Consider the following 26525-nt stretch of genomic DNA (forward strand, 5'->3'; position numbering starts at 1 on the left):
GTGACTGAGGTTCTTACAATGTGGGGTTCTGTCTTCGTCCTCTTCAAAGTGCTCCATGTCGTAACTCACAAAAATGTTCTGTGAAATGAAGTCATCTCGTTAAATTCATCTTTTGATTTCCCTCAATGTGGTGCAGCTCAAACTGAATTCTGTACATTCTGACAGGCATCTCAAATGGTCACTGACCACTAAAATTGTCAAAGTCTATTTGTTTAATGAACTTGTCGTCACTCATCAGATCTTTTACTGCTTAAAATGCAGGTTTTTGTCCAGTTGACCTGAGGAGTAACACTCGTTTCAGCTGTCGACTGAACAAAACTAACTCCATCACCTTGTTCCTGAGGAGTCTTTCCCAGAATCCCTGCTGTTCTTTAACCAGTCTCAGGACTGGCTCATTGGACTTCATTTCGCAGCAGCAGCGGTCAGGAACGATGCTGGCGTGAACCTGGAGGTCGGCTCTGTAGGTCCGCCCGTTGACTCTGCCACTGAACCCAAACAACAGAGCGTCAATGCGATAACACTGAGGAAACATCGGCTTGTTTCTTTCTGTGCTGTCCACATTATTCTGTACTTTAACACCTGCCTCAGTCTGCCTTCACCTCTTCTCAGGAAGACCTCCCTCAAGTTCTCAGTCAGACAGGATGCAGCAGTCCAATCATATGGCAGCTGGTCTGAGGCCACCAAACACACCAGCGCTCCAAACCCTTTTTCATTTGGGTTTTGTTAGCAGATTCTCCCACCCACCACCTCAGTGTAGTGTACGTCAGTGCAAATGACGTAGGGCTGCAACAGTTATTTCAGAAAACTGTGAAAGAAGCCAATCGGTGCCTCCCATTCTTCAAATGTTTTGTGTTGTCCAACCAGCAGTCCAAAATCCAGAGACAGTCAGATTATAATGATATAAAACTGATAAAGTGCTCCATAACAACTGTTTTCTGTCTGAAGTCTGAGCAGCTACATGTCGGCTACCCCAGAGGCGTATCTTTCTGATCAGCTATATTTTGTCACTACTTACCATCCGCTGGATGTTAAGATGTATGACATCTATTCTGCCAGTCCAACATCATCAGAACTGAAAAACGATTTATGTATCTGCTCGAGATTCAGGTCAACACTACACATTGCCACCAAGTTTTGTGAAAACTGGGCCAATAGTTTTTCTGTAATCCCGCTGACAAACACCAATAAACCAGACTGAAAACAACTTAACTGACCCTCTTCAGCATTCAAAGTGCTTGTAAATGCAGAAAAGTGTTGTTCTTATGTTTTCATGACAATTACAATTACAATCAGTCATCTGCAGACACTTTTATCCAAAGTGACGTACATATGAATTCACACGCCGATGTCGCAGCATTGGGGGCAGTTTTGGGGTTCAGTATCTTGTCCAAGGATACTTCGGCACGTGGACTGCCGAGGCCAGGGATCAAACCACCGACCTCCTGATCGGCGGACGACCACTCTACCTCCTGACGAGCTGCACTGGCAGCAAAGTGTTCGCTCGCCGCCTTAGTTTGCAGACAGAGGGTGTTTACTATGAAGTCGATCACCAATAAACTTGTAAGCTGTTAACATGTTGATGTCTCTTGACCAAGATGGCATAATGACAATCAACTCTATTATAATAATCATGTGATACTAAATAAAGATTTGAAAACATTTTATCATGGGATAAAGTATCTGAGGAGCTTTTGCCAAAGAGAACAGCAACAGTAAAAACTGTTTTTCTCAACTAATGTTAACATTTTGGACCACAGAAACAAGAGAAAACAGAATAACCTGAGTGGCCAGTGTTTGCACCTAAATATCAAACTATGAACCTGAACTATGTGCTGGTCACAAACCAGTGCTTTAACTGGCCAAAGTGGAGGGTTTGTCACTGGCTCTACAGGCTGGATGTGATGTGATGTCAGCTAGCAGTCATTGGCGGTGTGCTGACAGACCTGTAAACGACTCTGTCGGGGTAGAAATCACAGCGCTGACTCTCCGGGTTCATCAGCTTCACCGTCACCACCACAGAGTCGGACGTTTGGTACCAGTGGACCTGAGGGTGGAAACTGAAACACAAAACACGTTCACAGTTTAGTCTGACAACAAATCTCTGCTTCAAATGAAAATGCTGGTTTTGTTCCAGAGACTTTAAATAACTGACACTGCACAGTCTGATGACCAGCTGCAGGTTTTAAAGGTTAAACTTTCACTTTCTTCAACAATGTACAAACAGAAATCCGGTACCTTTTTGTGGAGTCAGTGTCATTAGTGCTGATGACCTGCTGGCTGTGACCCTGACCATCACCTGCAGGCACACCTGAAAAACGCACGCGCACGCACAAACGCACAAACAAACACACACACACACACACACACACACACACACACACACACACACACACACACACACACACACACTGAATGTGGACGCAGCCTCAAAGTCTTGTTTTCACTCGTACTCTGAAAATGGCTGTTTACTCAATTTGATAATAAATGATATTTTATCAGCATCTGCAGCTTTCTGTTTTTTGTAGATCGAGTTTGATCCAGTTTTGGGAACGAAAATAAAAACTTCTCAAGTTTAAAGTCCTCTGAGTGTCACAGTATCATCAAGTCAATATATAAAATCAGTAGTTAGAAACAGACGTCTCACAGGACGACGTGATGCTTCTCGGCAGCTTTCTACAATTCTGAAGTTTGGACTCTGTTAAGACACAACTTGGTTTTCCTTTTACCAATTTCACAGCAGTTGACAGCAGAAGCTCGACAGCTCATGTGGAAAACGTCTCTTTTGTCTTCATCTTCGTTCCTGTGGCTGAAAATCATAAAGTTTCTGATCAGTTCTGCAATTAGAGCACAAAACTGAAGCCAGAGACATCAGCTCCTCAGAGGAACTTCATGTCCTTTGATATTCTGAACATTTTGACTATTGAAATTCGTTTGTGATGTTTTCTAAAGGTGGTGCCGATATGAGATTCACTCAATGAGATTAATAATAAAATAAAAATAAAACTTAAGCTAACTCAGGTTTCCTTTCAACTAACAGCTACTGTTCCCAGTTTAATGATTCCATCGCACGCTGCCGTTTCCCCGGCTGATAGACAATCAATACATGTGAGAAAAATGGGTTTTCACATGAATATGAATCAACATTTCAGCTACATAACAAAACGTAACTGCTTTGTACCAACGGCAGTGAAGACTCAAACTCTTTGAACATCTATCTAAAACATGAATGAGGCTGAAATGAGCTGTGACAAGGGATTCATCATTCAGTTTCCATCAAGAAGACATCTGCAGGTTAAAGGTCTGCTGGAACGTGTCCATCTAACCCACAGACACAAACCTCATCATCTGCTCAGCTGACCTCAGATCAGCAGTGTGGGTGTTTCTCTGACCAGGAGCTGCCTGGCTAGCCAACAGATCACACACTGGAACCAGACCGAGTTCAGCTCCTAGTGGTGCTGAGACCACAGCCCGAATCTCTGACGATACTGGACCGAGTGGCTCACATGGCTCGAGCTGAGGAGGGTCAGTGACCTGACTGACCTCAGCCAGCCTGAAAGCTTCAGCTAGAACGTCCTCCTCGGCTTTGATCCTGGCCTCTGGAGACGACCTACAAACAGAGCGATGGCATCCATTTGTGTTAGAGAAGGATGCTGATGGAATCTGACGGGATGCTTACGGTCGAGAAGGCCGAGTGTTTCCTCACCCAGACAGGTGAGCCGCCTCCCTGCTCTCCTGGCAGAGCGCCTTCAGCAGGTCCAGATGCTCCGGATTGCTGATCCCCATCTTGGTCTTCAGGATCTCAGACTGCACGTTGTATTCATTGATCACAGTTTTCATACCTGTGGAGTCACACCAGTCTTAACATGAATGAAAGCACAGATGTACTTCAGGATTCATATGGAAATGACTCTCCTCCATTTTCCATTCTAGACGTAGATAAATGTACAAGTTCACATTAACAAATGAGGTTCACAAAGCTTTCTGCTTTTAAATAAACGCAGCAGGATCCCACAAATAAATGTCTTTAACAGAATTTGCATGCTGTTAAATTTACACTGAAGCTGCATTTCTAAACTGTTTGTCACGTGCGAACGTGATTGGCTGGAACCACAGCGCCATCTGATTGGCTACAGGTTATTGCCTGTTGAAAAAAATTCACTTGTGAATAGAGTCACGTCAATTTGTGAATAAATTTAACAACATCCTAAAATGTTTTTAATGCAAAATGCAAATTTTTCCAAATTGTTTATTTGTGGCTTCATTTATTTCAAACAAATATTTGTTTGCGCATCAGAAACACGTTTGTGAACCTTGTTTAACGTTTCTGTTCAGTGACTGCTGTTGAGTATCATGTGTCACATACCTGGCACCTGAGTCACACGGACCTTAAAGAAACAGGAAACAACAAGTTTACTGCTGCCACCCGAAACAGTCCAAATCAGACTTATGACACAGACTGGACCTAGATCTACTTTGGCCTTCTGCAGACCTGAAAGTGCAAAAAGAACCTGACAAGCCTGAGTTATTAATTCAGTGACTTTATTTGTGCATCAGTCACCCGCTGACTGACGGATACAAACCCACCATGGGATCAACAAACACAGTGTTTCCCAGACTGAACACTGCTCTTGCTCGGTGCGGCAGACCTCTGATCTTCTGGCTGATAGTTCTGGTGACCTGAGAGCCAAAACATGTCCAATCACGTAACGGCCACACAACTGCTTGCTTTAAACATGACTGAATAAACACAATCACAAATCCCTGCAGGTTTAAAACTGGGTGTCTGTACATGTAGTCAAATGTAAAGTGCCGACAGTTTTGTGCCAGTTCCACTTAAATTAAGAACCATTTTCAACTGAAATGAAGCTGAAAATTGTCCAGCTTCATTCAGTCAGAATGTGCTTAAGTTTGTAGTTTCTTGTGGACACAAACAAATATTCTGAAAAGCCTTAAAACAGATTTATCGACTTGATATTTTTCACTTATTTTTTTTAACAAATGTCAAAAATCCAGAAAGAGATGTGCAGTATTTTTACCTGCAGTACTCACAGCTTATCAGGGCCACATATTTGCAGCTGACTTTCATCTATTAAACTGGTTATTGGCCAATCACATTTCAGCAGGAGGAACACAACGGTAATAAGAGGGATCGATTTAGGTTGTCAAGTAAATGAACAGAGGACATCAAACACAGGAGTGGAGGTACTACGTTTGTGTATTTGAGAGCACAGTGAGTGGAAACCTTGGGGTGCCAGTCGGTCTCGGCGTCGACCGGTTTGACGTGGCAGACGATGATCTCCACAGCCTGGCCGGGCAGGGAACAGAACCGATCCGGGAGCTGAAGGATCTGATAGGATTTGACCACCTCCTCCTTCCCCACGTCAATAAACTGAACAAAGACGCTGAAAAACAGCCGGCCGCGTCTCTCAGGGACGGACAGGATCTTCACCCTGCCACAGGGAGCGCAGTCACATGACATAAACTCCACCACACAAACCTGTGTTCATGTCACGAGTATGAGTTTCATCTCATTATCAATCAATGACTCAAACAAGAGGATTTAAAGTAACCCTGAAGCAGCTCATCTGCTCAATGACCAGCAGCCTCATGTACTGTGCTGCTTCACTAACAGAATATCATGACAAATCTACTTCTGAGCTTCCACGTGTACTTTGGGCCTGTGTCTCTGGTGCAGTGCAATCAGCCCCTCAAGTTGTATTTAGGTTTCATGTCAGACCTGTGGAAGACCTCGTCCTCCTGCACAGCATATAGGCCGCCCTCCAGCACCTCCTTGGCTCCAGGTTTCTTGTCGGCGTAGTAAGAAGTCATCTCAGACACCATGTTCTGGAAGCCTCCGTCGTCCTTCCTGACAATGCGACCGTAGAACACTGATGCCGCCTTCACGTGGAGAGGGACAACCTGGAGCGTCGATGACACCACACAGCTTTAATAAATACTTTCATGGCTGACTAATAAAAATGATCACATCGAAGAAAGAGATTTAAACTCAGAAACACAAGGAGTGTAAAAAGTGAGTTGCGTGTATTTCTCGAGGTTATGTATCAGCACTAATTAATCCCTAATTTAATGTCTGTTAACAAAGACGGTCTGAGTCGGATTCAGAATCAGCAGTTTACTGCTGGACTAAAGCAGAGACGATGATGTCAACGTCCTCACGTCTATGATGCCCGTGGCAGGGAGTTCAGACTGATCCAGGTGGGAAGTGACTCTGTGGCGGTTGGGACACACACTGCTGTCTCTGTAAGACAAAACAGACAGCGTCAAATAATGAGGACATTTTCTCTTTAATTTACAGCCAAATGAATCAGACCTGGACCTGTGGCAGTCACCACAAGACGTCTCGTCCTGTCGGGGTTAGAGACTGTGGAGCCTGCACATACAGATTTTCTTCATTTTCTCAATCATTTTTCAACTGATCACTTGTTTCAGCTCTAAAATATCAGCAAAAAACAAATTAAAGCACAGATTTCTCCTTAATATGACGACTTGACAAACCACAGCCACTTGATGTTTGCCATTTCTGACTGAAGACTTAAAATCATAAGCCACTGACTTTATGTCAATCAGTCAATCGTTTCTGAAGTGGTTACAAACCTCCAGTCTTCCGGTGTGTTGATTGTGTGACAACACAAAGCAAAATCAGTTTTGTCTTTTACCGATTAAAGGTCTTATATGTTCCATTTTCAGTTTTCCCTCACACTGCTGCTACTGCTCTGATAGGTCAGCTCCCACAAACCTGAGCAGGCACCGCCCAACGACTCCTGCATCCGCTCTGTCAGCATTTTTATTTTGCAACCTGGAAATCTCTGCGTTTAGCTTTGTTTCTCCACCTCGAAACCAAAAACGACTCTGAAATCATGAACGACATCAGTAACAATTCCAGGTATCCCCAATGACCTCCTCAGGTAAAAACTGCTGCTGATGTGTCTCCATCACATGAACCTGAAATGACCAAAACCTCCTGAACAAGTAACAAACTTTATTCAGTGAAGGGACACAGGGATGTCCAATGTACAGCTAAGCAATGGCAGAGCTGTCCTCATGTCCTCCGTCAGGGTAAAGGGTTTGTGTCAGCAGGTGATGAAGCTCTCAGGTCACAGTGGACTTCCTGGAGATACCTTATGACCTCATGACGCCGCAGGGTCGTCTTCAGACGGAAATACAACACCTGTCTAGCAATGACTTCCTCTTCCTGTGAGAAGAGTCTGGAGGTCCAGGATCACCTCATCAGCTCCATCAGGTCACTCAGACCATCTGTAAAACACGCCAGACGGACTGTTACCGACATCACTGTAATGTTTGATCAGGGTCAACCAGGAACACCTGGAACACCAGGAAGATACACCTGGTGTCAGGTGAAGGAGAAGCATGAAGGAGTGTGATGATCACAGCGATCATGTCAGTCAAACTTACTTCTAAAGGACATTAATATAGTGGAAGAGTCACAACGAATACAAGTTTAAATACAAGGAAAATTCATGTGATTCATCCACCAAAGGAAGACACCACCCACCCAGAGGAAGACACCACCCATCCAGAGGAAGACACCACCCATCCACTGGAAGACACCACCCACCCACAGGAAGACACCACCCATCCACTGGAAGACACCACCCACCCACAGGAAGACACCACCCATCCACAGGAAGACACCACCCATCCACAGGAAGACACCACCCAACCAGAGGAAGACACCACCCACCCACATGAGGACACCCACCAACATGGAGGCATGCACCAAGATGAAGACAGACAGAGGGACAAGCAGAGAAAAAAGACAAACTACTTTTACTTCACGTGGACATGGCTGATGATGGTCATCCTCAGGTCAAAGGGAAGAAGTGGACATGCCTGTATTTCATAGGCATTGAATCAGAACACTTTATTGATCCCTGAGGGGGAATCTGTATGACGACGTCACAGCATTATCTCTTCATTAGCCTAAAGGAGTTATGTGAGACGAGACGTCATCTTCCTGGCTGGATGTGGGGGCTCACCGCTGCGTGCTGTCTGTGAGGAGAACTGGAACTGCAGACATCTCTACTACAGTGATCCAAGTTTAAAAACTGGGAACATTTTGTCTTTATTCTGACGCTCTGACATCTCAGAGCTCATGATGCAGATGATTATCGGAGGAAACGAGCAAAGAATGCGATTAAAAAGTCTTAACTTATTGTTCATACAGTCTAATCTGAATGTAATGTTTTGTGATGACACTCCAGAGATACAGGATGGGAACACTGTCCTGGTGTATATGAGAGCAGGACGATGATGTCATCACACATAAATACAGGTGTTCACTGCTTCACCTTCACCTGAAGAAGACCATCCGTGCTTGAAATCAAATAAAAGACTCTGGTCTAAAAAGACAAACGATCAAAATGTTTTTCCTTACCATTTCACTGCTTGTGGAAGGATCCCAAATCATTAGAAAGGACCCTTTCTTCAAATCAATCTGGAGACAGCAGCAGCGTCACATAGTCCCCGATCCTGTACGCCCTCCAGTGTAAAATGTGCTGACTGGAAAAGACTGACTCAGGACAAGTCCCCCAAAACAAAATCCATCCAGTCGACTTTGACATTTTTCTCATTTGGAAAGCCGAGCAGTGCTTTGTTTGATGCACTGCAGTCAGATAAAATGCGCTTTTCACGGCCTGTCTTCAGACAGTGAGGTGGCTGGGCTGGGAAAATGATGAGCTATTGATTATTCAGTTTCTACATGGACACCTGAACAAACTCTTACTGCTTGCAGAGCTGAGATGCCATCTTGTCGTGGGGGAGCTAGATGAATGAAAGTATTATGCAACTTGATATTTTCTATATTCTTGGCTTTTACATCTCTGACTCGATCAAAAACATTTCAAGATATGAGACAATTCTGAATATGTATTCATCTAATTAATCAGTTGAATAGATATTCCGAATAACCGCATCAATTATCAACAGAAATATTCAAATATTAACCAAAGAGCAGTCTATCGTTATTGGAAAGAACAGACAAGCTGACCTGCAAACTCCAAAGCTCTTCAGGTAGCTGCAGAGAGGCCTGTTGGTCTTTTGGTTCTCCCGGGCCACGTGGACACGCTGGGCAAAGGACAGCAGCTCAGGGGGCAGCAGGGCACTGGTCCGTACCAGGTAACGCAGAACCCCAACCACATGACCGGCGTTCCTCTCAGAGATCAGCAGCACCGACCTGGTGAGATGAGGGCAGCTCTCTCTTTGATCCTGGGAGGGAACCTTAGAAATCACAGAAATCACTCTGGGAACTTTTTAGCAAGAAACAATGCACTGATCATTTACGCAGGAACAGAAGATTTTATCCACCAAATTCATCCCGCCCATTTGTTCTTACTCCTTCTGAGAGGTTTCTGAAGTTCTCAACCATGCAGAAGAGTCGGCTGCCAAATACTTTGGGTGAAGCTGGGAAGCCATAGTGGACAACGCAAGTGGCATCTCTGATTCCCAGACACTTCAGACACTCATTGGTGGTCACTAGAGATCAAAGGTCAAATGTGACTGAAATGAGAGAGGTGACAGCAGTGTTTATGTTCACGAAGGAAATTTAGTGAATGGCTGTAAATATCTTTACTGTCAATGATAATGTTCTCTATGTTCGCAGTTCCCAGAAATATCCTCAGTTTACCCAGAATAACTTGAGTCCTGGGCCCGAAGCCTTTCTTCCACTGCTGGATGACCAAGTCAAACTGGTGGGTTAACCCCTCGTGGGTCCTGAGGCAGAATCCCGACTGGCTGCTCACAGCCTGAATATTACAAAAGACAACGGTAAATTTCAAGAAAAATCCCCTCTGGTTCTTGTCTCCACTGTCAGCTGTCATCACTGCACTTCATCTGCAGATTATGCATGTGGATGGAGCATGCTGATGGTAAAGGCCTTTGCTAATGAGACACCATGGTTTTAAATGTGATGCTCTCTCTGCCTTAGTTCTTTCATTGTTCCGTTATGCACTCGTTCATGCTTCTGTCATTTCAGTGCAAATCGTCGTGAATGTCAAGCGTTCATATGACCTTTTTGGTTAGTTGTTCCTCATCATTCTGTAATGAGAAGATCACCAGCATGGAAACGCCAGCGTAGTTCACCAGGCTGTGGGACTATCACTGGCGAATTTCTGGTAGCTTTCCGTATCTACCGTGATGTGATTTGCTCCGTCCATTCAGAGAGAAGAACTGACTGCTGTTTTGGTATTAACTGGTGAGCAAGAACATCACGTTCAGTATCTGAAATCAATCTCCAGCAACCGCTCTCCATACTCCCAGCTGCCATATTTATCAGTTGTCCATGTTGATGCAAACTGAAACGTTGGTCCATTTCCCAGCACACTCACATAAGAAGAGGAAATCAGAGGGACAATCCCCTTTATTTGTCACACATTACATAGACCATGCTACACACGCCATGCATTGGTGAAATTTTTCCTCCGCTTTTGACCCATGGTAGTCCTTCCTCCGCGGTGGGCTGCCCGGGGACTCAGTTTTTTCTTTGTCGTCACCGGGGACCCAGTTTTCTTTGTTGTCACCATCTTCATGCATGTTTTTAGAGGGGGGGGGGGTTCATTTTATGGAGGATCCTCCAGGTGAACACGGGGAGAATATATGCAAACTCCACACAGAAAGGCCCGAGATAAGGGGCAGCAGGCACCGAAGGCATGGTGGAGGAGGGCCGCAGATGTCACATCATCTGTCATATTAAACAATTATCTTTACTTCATTCACTTGTCTCTCCTGATTGAATTAGAAATCGTATCACTGGCATTTGCGGTTGTGTTTATAAGTATGTACTCATTCCACATATTTGTCAGGTGTGTGTAAACAGAGAGCCAGCAGAAACACACAGGCAGGAGATAATCCCCTGACAACAGATGGTCACACAAGGCAATGGTCCTTTTAACTTCATCACTGCAGAAGAAGCACTGCTCTGCTTATTCGAGAAAATATAAAAAAAAATTGTATTCTAACTTCATGAGTTTATTATGAAGATCAGCCCTACGTGTGATTCTGGTATGCACAACGAGACTACTGCTCGCACAAGAACTGACCTATCGTGACGCTTTGCACCACTTCTACCACCTGTGTGTCCACGGCTTTACGTTTCTGGTACTCTGATATTTAAATTAATTCAAAATTTAAAGCACTGTAATGTACAGTTTGTGTACAACATGCCTTTTCAAAATCCAGACCTCGGTCTACATCTGGACCGAATGGCTATCCTGCCAAGTCAAATCAGGATCCGGCTGTATGTCAAGTGGCGGTCCACGGATCACATCCAGCCCACCACATTCCCATCCAACCCAGGGAATATACATGAATTCAGAAAATGCATGTCCGTTCTGACAGAGACTGTTGATCAGCTTGTCAACCTCTGGCAACAAATCAAAGAGTGTGTATTTCATTGGTCACCTGCTCCACAGATAGTCACTGAGAATCACAAAGCTCGTCTATTAGACGCAGGAGCAGGGGTGGCCGGCCCATAGAAGGCGCTAGGGCGCCGCCCCCTCTGTCTCACATCATGTAGAATCACACAGCCCTTCCTTTAACAAAACGTTTCTAAAAATGACTTTTACAAGTATATTCTATGTTTTAAAAAGGCAAAATGAATAATATAGTCTGAAGTGAGTTACTAAAATGTAAAATCTGCCCTAAATAGTCAGATTAGAAATGTCCTACGTTGTCTACAGTTACTAACAGCTGACATATATCCGGCCCGGGGCGGACTCATCTTTCCCCATTGACTCCCGTTATAACTTTGACATGCGCAGTTCGTTCCTCTTCAATACAAGAGATATGAGACAGGAGACCGCTGCCTCCCTCTGATCGCTATACACACCACCGGCCATGGGGTGGCAGCAGAGAGCGAGCGGTTTGTTCACCGCGAGCCTGTAATCAAAACCGCCAAGCGAGTGACGTTGAGCGCAGAGTGTCGGAGTAATTAGCAAACAAGATCATTAGCTAGTCGAAAAAGGAGAAAGTGAAGAGAGAAAATTCAGTGAAGTCACTGAAAACACCGCCGTTCAGAGAAGAAACTGAGAGTGAGGGAGCTCGGACCTGACGGCCGGACGTCTTCATTAGACAGCAGTCGAAGACAGAGGGAGGAGATGTGCGCGCTCTTTTTCACGGAGCTGCTCTGAGAAGACGTCTCGGCTCACGTGATGCAGTGAGGCAGCTGCTTTATTTGGCTTCCCTTGCCTGCTTTTCCAAACCAAGGGAACTGACCAACGTGATCAAGCACTTTCGGCTTTAAGCCTGATGGTCTGATTGTTTTTTTAAACAAAATGCCCAGTGTTTGTTGGTTTCATCTGTATGTATTTGCTGTTTTTTTTTTTCTTTTTTTTTTATTTGAGTATGTAAATATAAACATGTTGTTCCAAACAATTACCTGGACAGAAGAAGCACTTGATACTCGTGGAAGCTGTGAAAATGAATTGTTTCTCTTTTTACTTTTGAAGTAAAAAATATATTTATACATTCTTGGTTTGTTTAATGATGGAAAAGGAGATTTTAAGGGTTTGTGTGGACCAATTCTATCTTATCTGGAGCCAAACATATCAAACACTGGGGAGATAAATTCAAATTCACTAACTGGTAACATTCACCTGCATTTAACTGTCTATTTTAAACATAATATACATTAATTCTCGTGGTCCGGCGTTGCCAACTCCACTTTTTGGTTTTGGTAAATAAAGTGAGCGCCCCCAAGACAAAAATTCACCAGCCGCCACTGCACAGGAGGTATCACTTGGGTTAATTTTCATTCGCTAACTAACTAAAATCAGCTGAGGACCTTTGAGTAATAAGTACCCCTGATGTACACTATAACTGAAACTGTCCTTTCACCTTGAACACATCGTCCACCTCCTGAGCAGAGTTGGACAGAATCAGAGTCTTCTGGCAGACGTCAGGGTTGAAATCCAAGGCACCCAACAGTGCTGAGATCTTACTGTTCTCGAGGGTTGTGAGGATGATCTGTGGGAGGACAAACATTTCCTTAAATTGAAGAAATGACTTTCAAGGCTTCCATATAAATGCTAATCTGGATTATTTTATTATAAAATGTGCAGTTTTCTAAGATAGGGACAATGTTATGTAACTGCACTTTTTGCATCTCAAATCTTAAATTTTGTTGATTAGATTTGTGTAAGTGTAACATGGCAACAACATACAGTCATAATGATGGATGATTCTTTAGACCGACCTGCTGAACATTACCGTAGAGCGCAGCTTCCTCAGGAACAGTCACTACAATGTAGGGGTGTGGCATGTGCTTGGCTAATAAGCCCTGTATGTGACTGGTCCATCTTTTTGCCACAGCGATGAGCTGCTGAGGACAGGAAGCATTCTCCTCTCTGGAGGTCACCTTCAGGAAATGCTGCAAGATGGTCGCCATCTGACAGGAAAACGTTCATGTTCAATGACATGCATAGAAAAGTTGAAACTTGGGAATAAAAGAATAAGATACTTATGGAATAACCAACAAATTTATTAGGTGCTGATAGTTGTCCTGTTTGGAGAAAAACATTTATCATTATCAAGCAGGCATTGCATTGAAATGAAACTGTCGCCGGTGGACACGGTCAGCTGTAGCCAGTAAACATTATTTCCATCCAGAAAGAGGGCCAAATAAAAAAACTACATTTTTTGTCAGGTGAATAGGGCTGCAACTAGGAATTATTTTCATTATTGATTACTTTCTCAATTAATCGATTAGCTGTTGGTCACAGCTTCCTGTCATAGAGGAGTGAAGAAACAGGAAAATATTCACATTTAAGAAGCTGGAATGGGCTTTTTCCTCTTAAAAAAATTATTCAAATCGATTAATCAATTATCAAAATACTTGTCGATCAATTCAATAGTTGACAACTAACAACTAACCCTAACAACTAATCATGGCATCTCTACGGTTTAATCTCCTCTGTTAACCTCTGGGTGCCTTTGGTGATGTCCAAAGCTGGTTTTCCACAACAAACGGAGTTTCTTTTTGCTGTTCTGTTCTTGGCTATTGAAAATATCTTGCTGACCACATGTTTTCCAGGCAGCTTTGAGCAACTACAGTAGCTCACAAGCTGTTCAGCGTGAATTAAGAGCAGGTCGTCACCTGGTCTGGAGCTAGAGTAAAGAGTCGGTCAGCCTCATCCAACACCAGGTGGTAGAGACGAAGGAACAGGAAGCAGCGGCAGGACAGCAGACGGGCCAAAACGAAGGGAGTCGACACTAACAACAGGCCTGGTAAAAAAATAAAAACAGCACATTTAGGATATCATGGTTTTTGACTACCTTAGTTTGGGATGATCCAATTTATTAATAAATAAATGCATTTGGAGATTTTCTATAATAAATTTCTATTTCTATTTCTATCCCTAAATGTGGAGTCATTAGATGATGACTAGTGGACTGACATAACTGAGATTGTGCTTCACTCACAGTTTTTAGGGATCCTGACAGCCTTGGCCTCGTCTTTACCGATACCCAGCAGCACGATGACGGGGTGCAGGACTGGGGTGACCTTCATCTCCTCCAGCAGGTCATACACTGCCTGGACCTTCTCTCTGCCTGGACACAGCAGCACTGCTATGGGCTGGACACAAACACATCAACACAGACAGCAAATATCCAAAAATGATCATTAATAATAATAATAATAATAATAATAATAATAATAATAATAATAATAATAATAATCTTCATTTGTATAGCACCATACACGAAATGAAGCTCAAAGTGCTTCACAACAAAGAAATTACATGCACCAAGGTAAGTATAAAAAAACCTCTAGACAACAGTAAAAAATAAGATAAAGCTGATCAAAACACTGCTAGAATGCACAATTAATGTAAATTAAGATGGAGAATAAAAGGCACCTAACACTTGTAGTAAAAGCAAGATCAAAATGAGGATACAAATAGAGCTCGGGCCCGAATAGGGCCCGTTGCACAAAAGTAGGATTAAGACATCCAGGATAAGTGACTGAGCTGAGTTCAACCAATCCAAAACATGAGTGTCCAGGCTTAATCGGTTGCACAAAGACCAAGCCAGGATGAGCAGACACAGATTCATCAAGCCAGGTGAAACCTATCCTGGATAAGTATGTGCACGCGGCTTCCTCAAGTAGACCCCGCTGTCGATCACAGATTCACCGATTCACCATGGCAACTAGAGCGGCGTACTTTTCCCCGTCGGAGGCAGAAATCCTCATGGAGGCTTACGAGGAGGTGAAGGACCAAATTAAAAAGAAAGGCAACACCGCCACAGTTATAAAACGAGAGGAAGCGTGGCAAAGTATTGCAGACCGCCTGAATACATAAGCAGCGCACAAATACACACTCACTGCTCCGCTGAAACCATCACAATTACAATCCAAATAGTTAATTAACATCCCCGAAAACGTAGTTGTACTCTGATTCTGAATCAGTTGAAATTGTAAAATTGACTGCAGATGTGAGTGAAACTGTGTAACTGTAACTCCATCAGAAGGTATAAGTCCTTGATAATTTCCCTTTGGGATTTAAAGTTGATCTTATCTCATGTGTGTTGTTTTATTAGCACATATATATGTGTGTGTGTGTGTGTGTGTGTGTGTGTGTGTGTATAAACATGACTGGGACAAGTCAAGATTAAATACAAGAACATCTTGCAGAATGGTAAGTGCCCTGACTCATACTTAAGAATGCACAATAACCAGTTTTTACATCATAGCTGTGTCATGAATGTCACTCTATTCATGAGGTTGTGATGATGAGATTTCATATGGACAGGTGAATTCTCTGGTGTCTTGCTGGGGGACAGGGGGTATGCCTGCCAGCCTTTTCTCCTGACACCATACACAGACCCCCAGGAAGCACAGCAGGCCTACAGTCATGCCCATGCCAGGACGAGGGCCAGGATTGAAATGACCTTTGGCCTCCTGAAGGCACGCTTTCATTGTCTTCATGACTTACGGGTCAGCCCTTTGAGGGCATGTGACATCACTGTGGCCTGTGCTGTCCTCCACAATGTGGCCTGCCTGAGGAAGGAGAGGGCCCCCAGAGTGCCATCACACATGGACTGGGACAATCCTGCCATCTTCACTGATGACGGCAGTGGTCGGCTGGTCAGGGACCAACATGTGTTGAATTATTTTAGTTAACATGCATGCTTTAAATGTCAGTTAAATATGTCCTGCATTGGCAGAGACGCATGCTGTGAATTTCAGTTAAATATGTCCTGCATTGGCAGAGGAATTTATGTGTTTTGTTTTGTTTTTTTTTTAATTTAGATTGATTTGGCCTCTTATGTTTGTGCTGTATACCATGTGTACACAAGCTTGCAGGGAGGATACTGCATCCATTCATTCGTCTGTTCATTTGTTGTGTACGGATTTGTCCTGCATTTATTTCAGCATGCAGACATGTGGGGTGTATTATATACAGACCTTTGAATGTGTATTTATTCTTGTGTTGTATAATATGCTTTGATTCTGTGCTTTCTATCTTGTAGAGTCACTGTGTGACTTCAGTTTTGAAAGAATCTGATGCTTTGATTTATCCTTATTCAATAAAGGAACATCATGTTACTCTTTGATGTGTATTTATATTTATATTGGATGTGTATTTTATATATAGTCTATGGGAAACTGTCTATCTAATGATTGCAACATCATCTAAAATCATCATTTATCTACAATGATTGAAATTAATGAAATTAATTCAAATTGAAATGAATGATGCTTATGTTTTGTGTTCATGTTTAAATGATGACAGTGGATCTAGTTGAATGTGATAACAATGTGTAGTGGGCAGTGGAGTAACTTTTGGTTTCCGTTTGTGATGACTGCTGACTGAGATAAGGGATGAGATTAAATAGATCCTGGAACTTAGCCTGGTCTGGAGCAGGCTAGCTCCACAGAATAAATCTCCACGGTAACTTATCCCATAACATATCCCACTTTCCACTATCCTGCTTTTGTGCAACCGGATCATGGATAAGTTGAGCCAGGATAACCAACATATCCCTGCTTAATCCCTTATCCTAGTTTTGTGCAACGGGCCCCTGTCTGCAGCACAACACCAACAAAACAAAGGAGCTGGTGGTAGACTTCAGGAGGTCCAGGACTCCTACTACTACAATTTCCATCAGAGGTGAGATGGTGGAGATTGCGCAGGAGTACAGATACCTGGGTATCCACATGGATAGCAAGGTGAACTGGAACAGAAACTGTAGCTCTCTACCAAGAGGGCCAGAGGAGGCTCTGGACTCTCTGCGTGTATTCGCAGAGAGGAGGATGTAGTCAAAACATCTCCCACCCTCTACATGGCATTCTGGACTAATGTGGTCTCTGGTCTTGGTTCTGGTTCACAGTCGAGCTACAGAGTTTTGAATGAGCTGAAGTCTCTCAGTGGTTTTCTTCTGGAGGTCAGTAAATAGAGCGTCACAGTCATCAAGTCGGCTTGAAATGAAAGCATGAATCAGTTTTTTTCAGCATCTGCTTGTTTATAAAAGGTCGTTCTTTAGCTTTAGTTTTGGTCACCTTGTTGATGACAATGTGGGACTTGAAGCTCAGATCTGAATCTAGAAAAACTCCAAGACTGAAAGCTCACAGTTTAATGCAGAGAGTTCATTACACAGATTATCAAACAGCATTTATCTCTTTGTTTCCGGGCAGACTAGAAGGATTTCAGTTTGTCTTCATTTAACTTGAAGAAATTGTTTCTCATCCATTGAATTTCTGCTTTATTGATGAACAGACAGTCAGTGATGGAGTCTGTAGCTGCAGCATCATCTGCATCATGTTTTGTGGTGTGTCATCTGCAACAGAAACATACTTTGTGCTCTGTAATAACGCCACCCTGTGGCAGCATGTAGAGGGACAACAGTAATGGACCAATCAGCTCCCTGCAACCCTAAAACAGACATCATGTTTCTCAGACACATGATCTCCAAGACTGCAGCAAACTTTTTGCCTTTGATGTTTGTTTGAAACAACAATAACTAAAAGAAGAGAAATAAGTAAATGACTGACAGTCCAGTCAATGGAATGAAGATTCTGCATGAAGGCGGGTCAGGTACTGTTTTCACGAAAGGTGAACAGGGTGTTTTAGAATGTGAATGTAATAATGTTTAATATAAAAATCTGATGATGAAGCCTTTCATCCAATATAATAAATGGTCTCCTGCCTGCTGTTGATGTACTCACCCCTGTGCTGGAGGAGAGGGGGGTGAAGATGGAGTTGAGCAGGATATGGGTGAGGAGTGGGGCGAGGTAGCTGAGTGGCTGGTCAGCATTTTGGGAGATGATGACGGTGTTGCATCCTCGAGCCACAGCTGGCCAGCTGTAACGGTCAGCTGGAGACAGAGTGATGTACTGTTTTCTCTGCAACACCTGGAGACAGAGCGGTTGCTGTGTGAAACTCAGGTGGAGTTCAAACATGCAGCTACGATTCAGTGTGAATCAACAACTTCCCTGACACAAACTGTCAGAGCCTCTGCCTATTTTGCCTTCTTTGCACGAGTCCCAGTTCATCACCAGCTTTTGTGTCGGTCGTTGCTGATCAGGGGATGGTAACTGATGGATCTGTAGTTCACTCAAGATGTCCCTTCTTTAGTCTCTATTGCGACCATTACTCCAGCACTCCTTAAAGCCATCCAGTGCATCCACAGCGACCTCTGACACCTGGAGAGGCTGTCACAACTGGCCAAAAATGACTTTTCAATATTCAAACCATTCAAATACATATTCTTGCAAACCATGTCGTTGACTTATTTGCTTGTATTCTCTTGACCTGTTGGTTTGTTACGAGCTTATGAGCATTTCTTCCTTGTTTTGGGGTATTTTGCTCTGTCTCCTGTTTTGATTGTCAAACCTGTCCATCTGCGTTTGGGTCAAACCCTTCACTCATAACAATCTGCAGTGTTTTCAGGAAGTTTTCTATCCTTTGTATTTTTTCATCATTTTCCAGACCTCGGCTTTTTCTAAGTTTAAAAACTGGACACCTGTTATTAACAGTAAAACAATTTCATGATATTTTCCGTCGAGCCTGTGAGTAAAGGTCAGTCAGTGACTTTCCACAACATCTTTTTATGTCTCGTGCAATCAATTTTTCTCTTTTTTATTTTAGATTTTTCTCATTTTCAGGTCTAAATAGCCTCAAACAAAACTCTTGTTTACCAGGCGGAGACCATCTGTGATGGGGGCATCATCCAGACTGCTGCAGGGCTCGACTGGGAGAGCAGAGTGCACCAGAATGTCACTCCTCTTGGGCTCACTCGGAAGGACCTGAGGACAGTCAGGAGGCAGGAGAAACAAAGACAAACCAGACAGTAACTATGGTCTTAACATGATAAAGATCAATGCTCCCCTGCATGGCGCATTCTGGCATCACATGACGCTGAAACGGCTGATTATCAGCAGCAAAGCGGACGCAACACGTCAGCTAAAGTAAGCCGGAAACAACTACATTTTGGGGTTCCCAGCAGAGTTTTATAGTGGAAAAGAGTCACCTGAGCTGAAATAAACATCACCTCCACAAACATGAAGCATTAGAGCACTTCTGTGGAGAAAAAGCTGAGGTGGTGCTTTGCACACCATCTACTGAATATCATTTTAGGTCGCCATATCATCCATCTGCCTGTAAACACACGTCAGTGTGAGTAAATACACATCTGTGAATTATTAGCATGTTGCAGCACACAATATTTTTGGGCTGTTGGGTTGAACAACCTTCAGACCACGACTCCACAACATTTTGACTGTAAAGTGTAAAATGAAGTGGGAGGACATACCACGTCGTCTGCAACATCTGGATCGTGGTTCAAAGGCTCCGGGTTCAACCACTCCAAAAGGCTGCACGAGACACAACAGACAGAATTTATACATTTCAGATATCTACTAATGACAAAAAAAATCATGTGTTTTTACCCTTTAAGATACTATTTTACAAGAAATCGTGTTATTTTTGTCTTGGAATCTATTCAAACTTTCTGCACTTACATGCACTCACACTATTTTTTTTTTTTTTAAGTTGGGATCTTATTTGTACTTTCCTCAAACTTTGAGACTTTGTAGAAAAACAGATGTTCATGGCCATTATCAAACACTGTCCTGTTTTATCTTTGCTGATGTGTCACTCAGTGTATTGGTTGGTCTGTTTCCCATCTGAGCTGCAGCTCACCGTGAACAGACCGAGTCTTCTTCACTCCCGCACGTCTCTGCTGGTCCCGACTCCACTGATCTATTCAAAGCGCTGCAAAATAAAGAGAGCAGCATCTTTACTCCTCACCTTCCCACTCTAATGAATTCCTGCTGTGACTGATGATGTGTCATGTCAGGAAATAGTTCAATGAGTGCAGAACATTTCACTGAAAAGTGGATTTTAAAGAGCTGCTTGAATGTGAGCATCATGTTGTGTATCTATATGATACTTAAGAAAACTTAAAGTAATGCATCGTCTTCTAGGATTTCCAAGTGGCTTTCTGGACGTTTAATGTCAGATTGATGATGTGTTCTGGAAGAGGAAGTCACACTGAATGACATCAACATGTTTCATGAGTTATGACTCTGAGAAGCAGGAGGATTTTTGACTCCCTCTATCCTGTCATGTCACCACGCTTAAAAGTGCTGTACAGAGCGCTGAATTAAATGACAGAGGAGCACAGTGCTCATTTCATTCTTCTGTAATTTCCCCTGTAATCTTAATCCTGTCCCAGCGGGGCTTCAATCAGTTAACTGGATTGATTGTTGAAAGCGTGCTGGCAGCATACACTTCCTGTCCCGAGCAGGTGCTGGAGGCTGCAGTCCTCTCTTCATGGTGGCAGTCTTTGAGCTCCTCATGCTCCCTGACCTGATGGGGGGGGGGGGTGAGGTCTTAAATTTACTGTTCAGGAAAATATCAGACCACCTGCAGTTTAGAGATTTGTACCTGACTGTGCAAACGTACTGAAAACTTAACCGGAGCTTCAGCTCTTTGAAGCTCTGCATGAAGGCTGAGAAACACTTTGACATGTACTCACACTGAGAGGCGCCTGCTGATAGCTGCTGCCACCATTCACAGACTTCAGCAATCTGTGGGTCATCAGAGGTCACGATCAACCAATCAAAGTGCACACCTGCAAATTCTACAGTAATGACGAAGGTGACAGGATCCTAAAATAAAACCAGGTCGTAACAATTTAGTGCGTTTAATACGGAAAAGAGGCCAAATCAAGTGTTTAGAGAGCAGAACTCCAGAAAACAACAATTTCATAAACACATGCATTTTAATGCATTTTGATTCTTTTAATCATATTCACACTCACACTCACACCTAAGGACAATTTAGAGTCACCAGCATGTGAGCATGTTTTCGGTCTGTCTGTGGGAGGTCTGTCTGCCGGAGTGCCCATGCATGCATGGGAAGAACATGCAAACTCACACAGAAAGGCCCTGCCCGACCCGGGGATCGAACCGGTGACCTTCTCGCTGTGAGGCACGCGCACTACCTGCTGCACCACCGTGCCGCGGTCTCAAACTCATTAAGGAGAAAAGAAATTCCTCTAATTAACTTCTGACGAGTCACCTGAGAATCATTCCAGGCGACGACCTCAGAGAGCGAAGTTGCCGTCAAGACAAAAAAACAAACACTGACAACAAAAGACTGTTAATAGTCTTGAGGAGCAGAGTCTATGAAACCTCATTTTCAAATACATGCTGATGGAGACTCATTGTTCAATGGGATGACCTGAATGAATCATCGCTCGGACTTCTGGTCGCCTGCAGGAGCACCGCCGGACTGCATGCAGTCCCGTGTTGACCTTCATATTAGGAAAGTGGCTTTAAACAGTGGCCTCTCATTCACGCATTTGTACACAAACACACTCACACACCGATGGCAGGCAGCTGCTGCTTGGATGCTCACACACTCATCTGAGGTTTTTGATCAGAGCTGCAGCCAGAGACGAGTCTGCGTCCTCTGAGGAGTCACTTCATATGAAAACAGGTCAGTCAACTGCACTCACTACGACCTAACTCATCCTTACTCATTATTCTGTTCAACAGGGCACTGCAGACCTGAACCAAATGTGAGCTCACCCCTCTGCCGCAACAGTGTCTGAGTCAGTCTTTGATTGGCTGCCTGGACACAGCTGCTCTTCAGTTGGCTTTGACTGGCTGCTTTCCTCAGAGGTCTTCAGCTGGTGTTGTTGGCTCTAAAGCAGCAGACAGGTCAGAGGTCAGGATGTGTGGATATTTACTGCAGAACTGACAGAAACACAGAGCGCAGAGCTGCTGACCTGAAGTGAAGAGGGAGCCATCAGCCAATCACCTGCAGCCAAACTTTGTGACATCACTGAGGGTTCAACAGATTAGAGTCAGGGTGAATGTAAAAACATATTCACAACACTAGTTCACATCTTCCTGGGATTAAAGCTTAGCTACATGAAGACTGCTGAAAACAAGCATCAGTTCAAACTTCAACACAGATAACTGACAGAGGCTCTGCTGGGCTTTCTCAGTCAGTGATGCAGTGTTGTTCTCTGTCCAGGACAGGGTCCTCAGTGATGTGCAAAAACTGACATAATGGAACATAAAAAGACCTTGCAGCAGGAAATAACATAACCCTCACAGTCCTCCAATCTGATTTCTAATCGGCTGGACTATAAGCATTTGGGGAAGCCATCGAAGCTGCTGTGTGAATGACAAAATCTGAAATTTTCACAGTAACTGTGAAAAATGTACCTTTGAGACTTAAAATAGGAAATACGTGAGCTCACTATCTGTGCATAAATGAGAGGGTGGTTTGTAAAAGGACACACAACACAAATCCAGCGTTCAATACACAAAGGACAAAACTGGAAAAAGTTTTTGTCCACGTTGGCCTGAAAGTTCCTAAAATTTCCAAAAAATGGAAATTTGAACATCTGCGATCACCTGACAGCTGTGGAAAACTCCACCCCGCTGGTGATTATCATGTGATATGAGCAAAGCAAAGCTCCAGAAACCTTTTCTTTGTCAACTGCTGTTTCTAAGGCCAAGAATCAACTTTAAAACTTTAAAAACGTGGCGTGGTGTCAACTACTTCAGTCCACCGTGACGTCCATGTTCATCTTGACAGATGCATGTATGAATATATGTGTTTACCAGGAGGTGGTCGGCTTTGTGCTCTCGGCTTGTTTGAGCTTGTGCAGACAGTCTGGCTTAAGATGCTGGAGTATAACATGACAGGAATCTGGTCCACCTCATCCAGGCCGCCCCTGCCAGCTGACTCTCTGATGTAAAGCGCAAACTTCTTGGCCACCAGATCGTCATTCACACAGATCTGAACAATCAGCAAAATGAAACACAAGTGAAAAACAACACACAATAACTATCGAACACAAGGAAGAAAGGAGAGCAAGCCAATGAAAACTGGACGCTGTCCTCAGTATTAAGAGGAAAATGCTCATTTGTCTTCAGAGGAAACTTCAAAGGTGAGATGCTGAGATGAAAGCAGCAGCAGCAGCTTATGTATGATCTTTTCTGTATTTATGTCTGTATGGAGCTGAGTTCAAACTAACTGAAGCTCTTTTTCTGAATTATGTGACTAAATCCTGCACTGAGGAGCAAAAGCTCACCTTGATGTTCTCTACAGTCAGGTAGAGCTCAATGGACGTGGAGTCTGACTCGGACTCCAGCAAGACGGCCTCTGCCCAAGTCGATGCTGATGGAAGGAAGCAAACTTTCAAGGTGAAGCTTCAAGATTACAAAGACATGTAAACATCCGTCCAAACACACGGCACTTTATGGAACAGGACACTGTAAAATGTACAGACAATAAAAACCCTGCAGTTGTTCATCTACTGTTGTCACCTTTGAGCAGGTTGTGCAGGTAGAGTGTAGCAGAGCTGTCCCACCGAGTGGACGGACTGCAGAGGAGAAGAACAAACGTCACAGTACGAATAGTGCATCTGTCCACGTCATAGCACACAGACAAAGCAGGGATAGGTGAGTGAGCTTCAGAGCGACTCATCTTTACAGACTGGAAACCCTCAAAGTGTTAATCATGGTTCACAAGTCCACCAACAGCTCCGAGGTGAGCAGCGAGACGTCTTACACGAGCTCCGCCTTCTCCTCGCACACAGACACACGCAGGGTTGTGGGTTTGATTCCTGCCAAGTGGAACCTCCTCACCCAGAAAGGCAGCTGGAGGAAGTTCTGCAGAGCAACTCGGATCCTCCAGAGAACACAAGAGAACAGCACAGACGTTCTATTACACACTGTTTCTGTGTGTGTGTGTGTGTGTGTGTGTGTGTGTGTGTTAGATAGGTGGCGGTGAATCACTTGTTTGGATGTTTGTAGTCAGAGCATTCGTGTCAACTGGCTGCTGTCATATAGTTACAATGAATGCTAAAGTTAAAAGTACATTTCTGGCAGGCTCCATAATTCTGTTTTAATTCCAATTATGGTGAAATATTCACATTTTGCTCATTTACATTTTAAGCCACACATTATCAAAGTGAAAATTAATGACTGGGAGCTGCATGTTAATACAAGATAGTTGATCAACACACATTTAGCTCTTATCTCATATAAATGTTTAAGAAGACATGATGGTTTTCAGCATCTTACTGATACATAACTTTAATACAGACATTCATCTTTTTTCCCTGTCGTAAGCTAGCTTAACTGTGTTAGCTTAAAGTAAAGATAATGTGAGGACAAAATGAGAAGGAACATTTACTGACCAAGTGGAAAAAGGATTTCTGTTGGTTAACTGTGGACGAAACAGCTCCAGTTCAGCTGCTGGTACAGAAAAGTTTGGAGGAGACCATCCTTAAATACTGAGCCCTTGAATGAATCCACGTCTGCTTACAGACCCTGAAGATATCTTTTAGATTCTAGTTTTAGCTAAACAATTTCACGTTTGTTTGCATCAATCAGTGATGACAGAAAAACTCTTTCCAGATTTACTCTGTGATCAATATGAAGTTAATAGAAATGATTCTGTGTGTCATGATACTTGAACTGAGACTCATCCTGCTCATTCAAAGTGTGATATGTGAATGTTTTCTTTCTGTTGTTGCACTTAAACATTGTGTGAAGCACTTTTTGGGGTTGGATGGTGACCTGTATGCAACATTAATGTCCTTCTCCAGTCACATGACTGTTTCAGGCATGAGCGATGCTCCACATGGTGGTTATTAGGGACGCTGACGGAGGTTTTATACTCCCACTACAATTGTGTGGACTGTAATGCAAAACTTCCGACCTCTGCAGCACCAGAGCTACATGCAAACAAAGTTAAAGAACAGCCCTGAAAGTAGTCTTGTATTTGGACTAATACAGTAAAATGGTAGTGGTCTGGTGTCGAGGAAGCCCAGGACTGTTCTCGTCTTACTGGTCCGACGATACGACGAGCTGTTCTCCATGGTCGACCAGTAGGCAGCAAGCCCGACACGACGCAGAGTCCATAATGATGGACTCCACCACAGCCCGACACCATGACTTCATCACTGACCAGTACACCACACACACCTGAGGGGAAATACAGGAACACGCACACCCAGTCCACCTCCAGTCCAATGAGGATGCCACAAGAATGTGTCCCCCAGCTGAATCAGGTGTGCAAAAAACAGGGCCAAAATCAAGCGTTGCATTACCTGTCCCTCCTCTAATGACCTGGGCTTCAGCTTGCGCTGGTCGTGAGTGACATCATGGTAGAAGAGGTTCATCTGAGTCAGCAGATTATCATACTGCTGTGTGGTCTCTGCATCACCGCCGGGACCCTGAACAACCCGACCCCAGAGGCAGGATGGGTTCTCAACCTGCAGAGGCCAGAAGAAACTGGGCCCATTTTAGCAGATTCACACATTCACAATAATTCCAGTCCTATAGTCCTCGCAATCTAAGTATGGTGTTCACATGGGCTCCACCATACTTGCATTTAAGGCCACAATGGTATTATAATCGCACTATTAGTGTCCATGTAAACATAGCCACTAACACAACATGTGGAGCATCAACAGAGATTAAACCTTCAGGAACCATTGACGGGAAGTGCACGGTCATTTTATTTCAATTCACAAACTGGATTTCTGGTCCAATAATGTCCAGATTTCAACACACTGATGGTGAATAAAGAATTACTCATTATTAATATACACAGAAGGTCACAACTAGCCACATAACACACGTTTGATAGATTTGACGGAGTTTACAGGACACACTGGTGACGTTGGCCATTAGCTGAGTGAAACGTTCACTTACCTTCAGCAATGAAACTGTCAGCATGTTTGTGGCCCCGTCTGTTCAAACCAAACACACACAAAAAAGAGACACTGCAGCAAAATGCAACAGGAAGGCTTCCATTTTACTGTAACGTCGAGTCCAAGTAACGACTGACAGCTAAATACTCATTTAACGTCGGACTGGTTTACACCTCACACTACTTGGCGCCTGTTAGCTAGCTAACGTTAGCTAGTGTTAATGTCACCGTTAGCTAACGTTTGCTCACTTAGCTTACCGGTGGCGCGATCGTTCACTGACATCTACATCAAAATGTATGAAG

At 43.6% G+C, this 26525-nt stretch overlaps 1 protein-coding gene across 1 annotated transcript in view; it reads right to left on the reverse strand.

The window, feature by feature from the left end:
* Nucleotides 1–26405, reverse strand: part of tdrd12 (tudor domain containing 12) — a 28642-nt gene extending 2237 nt beyond the window's left edge. The window contains exons 1-32 of the mRNA XM_076732805.1: nt 26225–26405; nt 25618–25782; nt 25356–25492; nt 24072–24191; nt 23828–23883; nt 23593–23678; nt 23120–23297; nt 22273–22328; nt 22073–22188; nt 21016–21067; nt 20767–20846; nt 20178–20249; nt 19789–19849; nt 19175–19282; nt 18203–18388; nt 14455–14608; nt 14129–14256; nt 13229–13420; nt 12871–12999; nt 9665–9782; nt 9374–9513; nt 9029–9258; nt 6178–6259; nt 5738–5919; nt 5243–5450; nt 4585–4677; nt 4364–4385; nt 3704–3839; nt 3338–3607; nt 1944–2057; nt 332–485; nt 18–78 (exon numbers count right to left, since the gene is read on the reverse strand). Of these exons, the coding sequence (XP_076588920.1) occupies nt 18–78; nt 332–485; nt 1944–2057; nt 3338–3607; nt 3704–3839; nt 4364–4385; nt 4585–4677; nt 5243–5450; nt 5738–5919; nt 6178–6259; nt 9029–9258; nt 9374–9513; nt 9665–9782; nt 12871–12999; nt 13229–13420; nt 14129–14256; nt 14455–14608; nt 18203–18388; nt 19175–19282; nt 19789–19849; nt 20178–20249; nt 20767–20846; nt 21016–21067; nt 22073–22188; nt 22273–22328; nt 23120–23297; nt 23593–23678; nt 23828–23883; nt 24072–24191; nt 25356–25492; nt 25618–25782; nt 26225–26248 (3910 nt within the window). The 5' untranslated portion in view covers nt 26249–26405. The remainder of the gene's footprint in view (nt 1–17; nt 79–331; nt 486–1943; nt 2058–3337; nt 3608–3703; nt 3840–4363; nt 4386–4584; nt 4678–5242; nt 5451–5737; nt 5920–6177; nt 6260–9028; nt 9259–9373; nt 9514–9664; nt 9783–12870; nt 13000–13228; nt 13421–14128; nt 14257–14454; nt 14609–18202; nt 18389–19174; nt 19283–19788; nt 19850–20177; nt 20250–20766; nt 20847–21015; nt 21068–22072; nt 22189–22272; nt 22329–23119; nt 23298–23592; nt 23679–23827; nt 23884–24071; nt 24192–25355; nt 25493–25617; nt 25783–26224) is intronic.
* Nucleotides 26406–26525: the final 120 nt, after the last annotated feature.

Source organism: Chaetodon auriga, chromosome 6, assembly GCF_051107435.1.
Source record: "Chaetodon auriga isolate fChaAug3 chromosome 6, fChaAug3.hap1, whole genome shotgun sequence".
NCBI lineage: Eukaryota > Metazoa > Chordata > Actinopteri > Chaetodontiformes > Chaetodontidae > Chaetodon > Chaetodon auriga.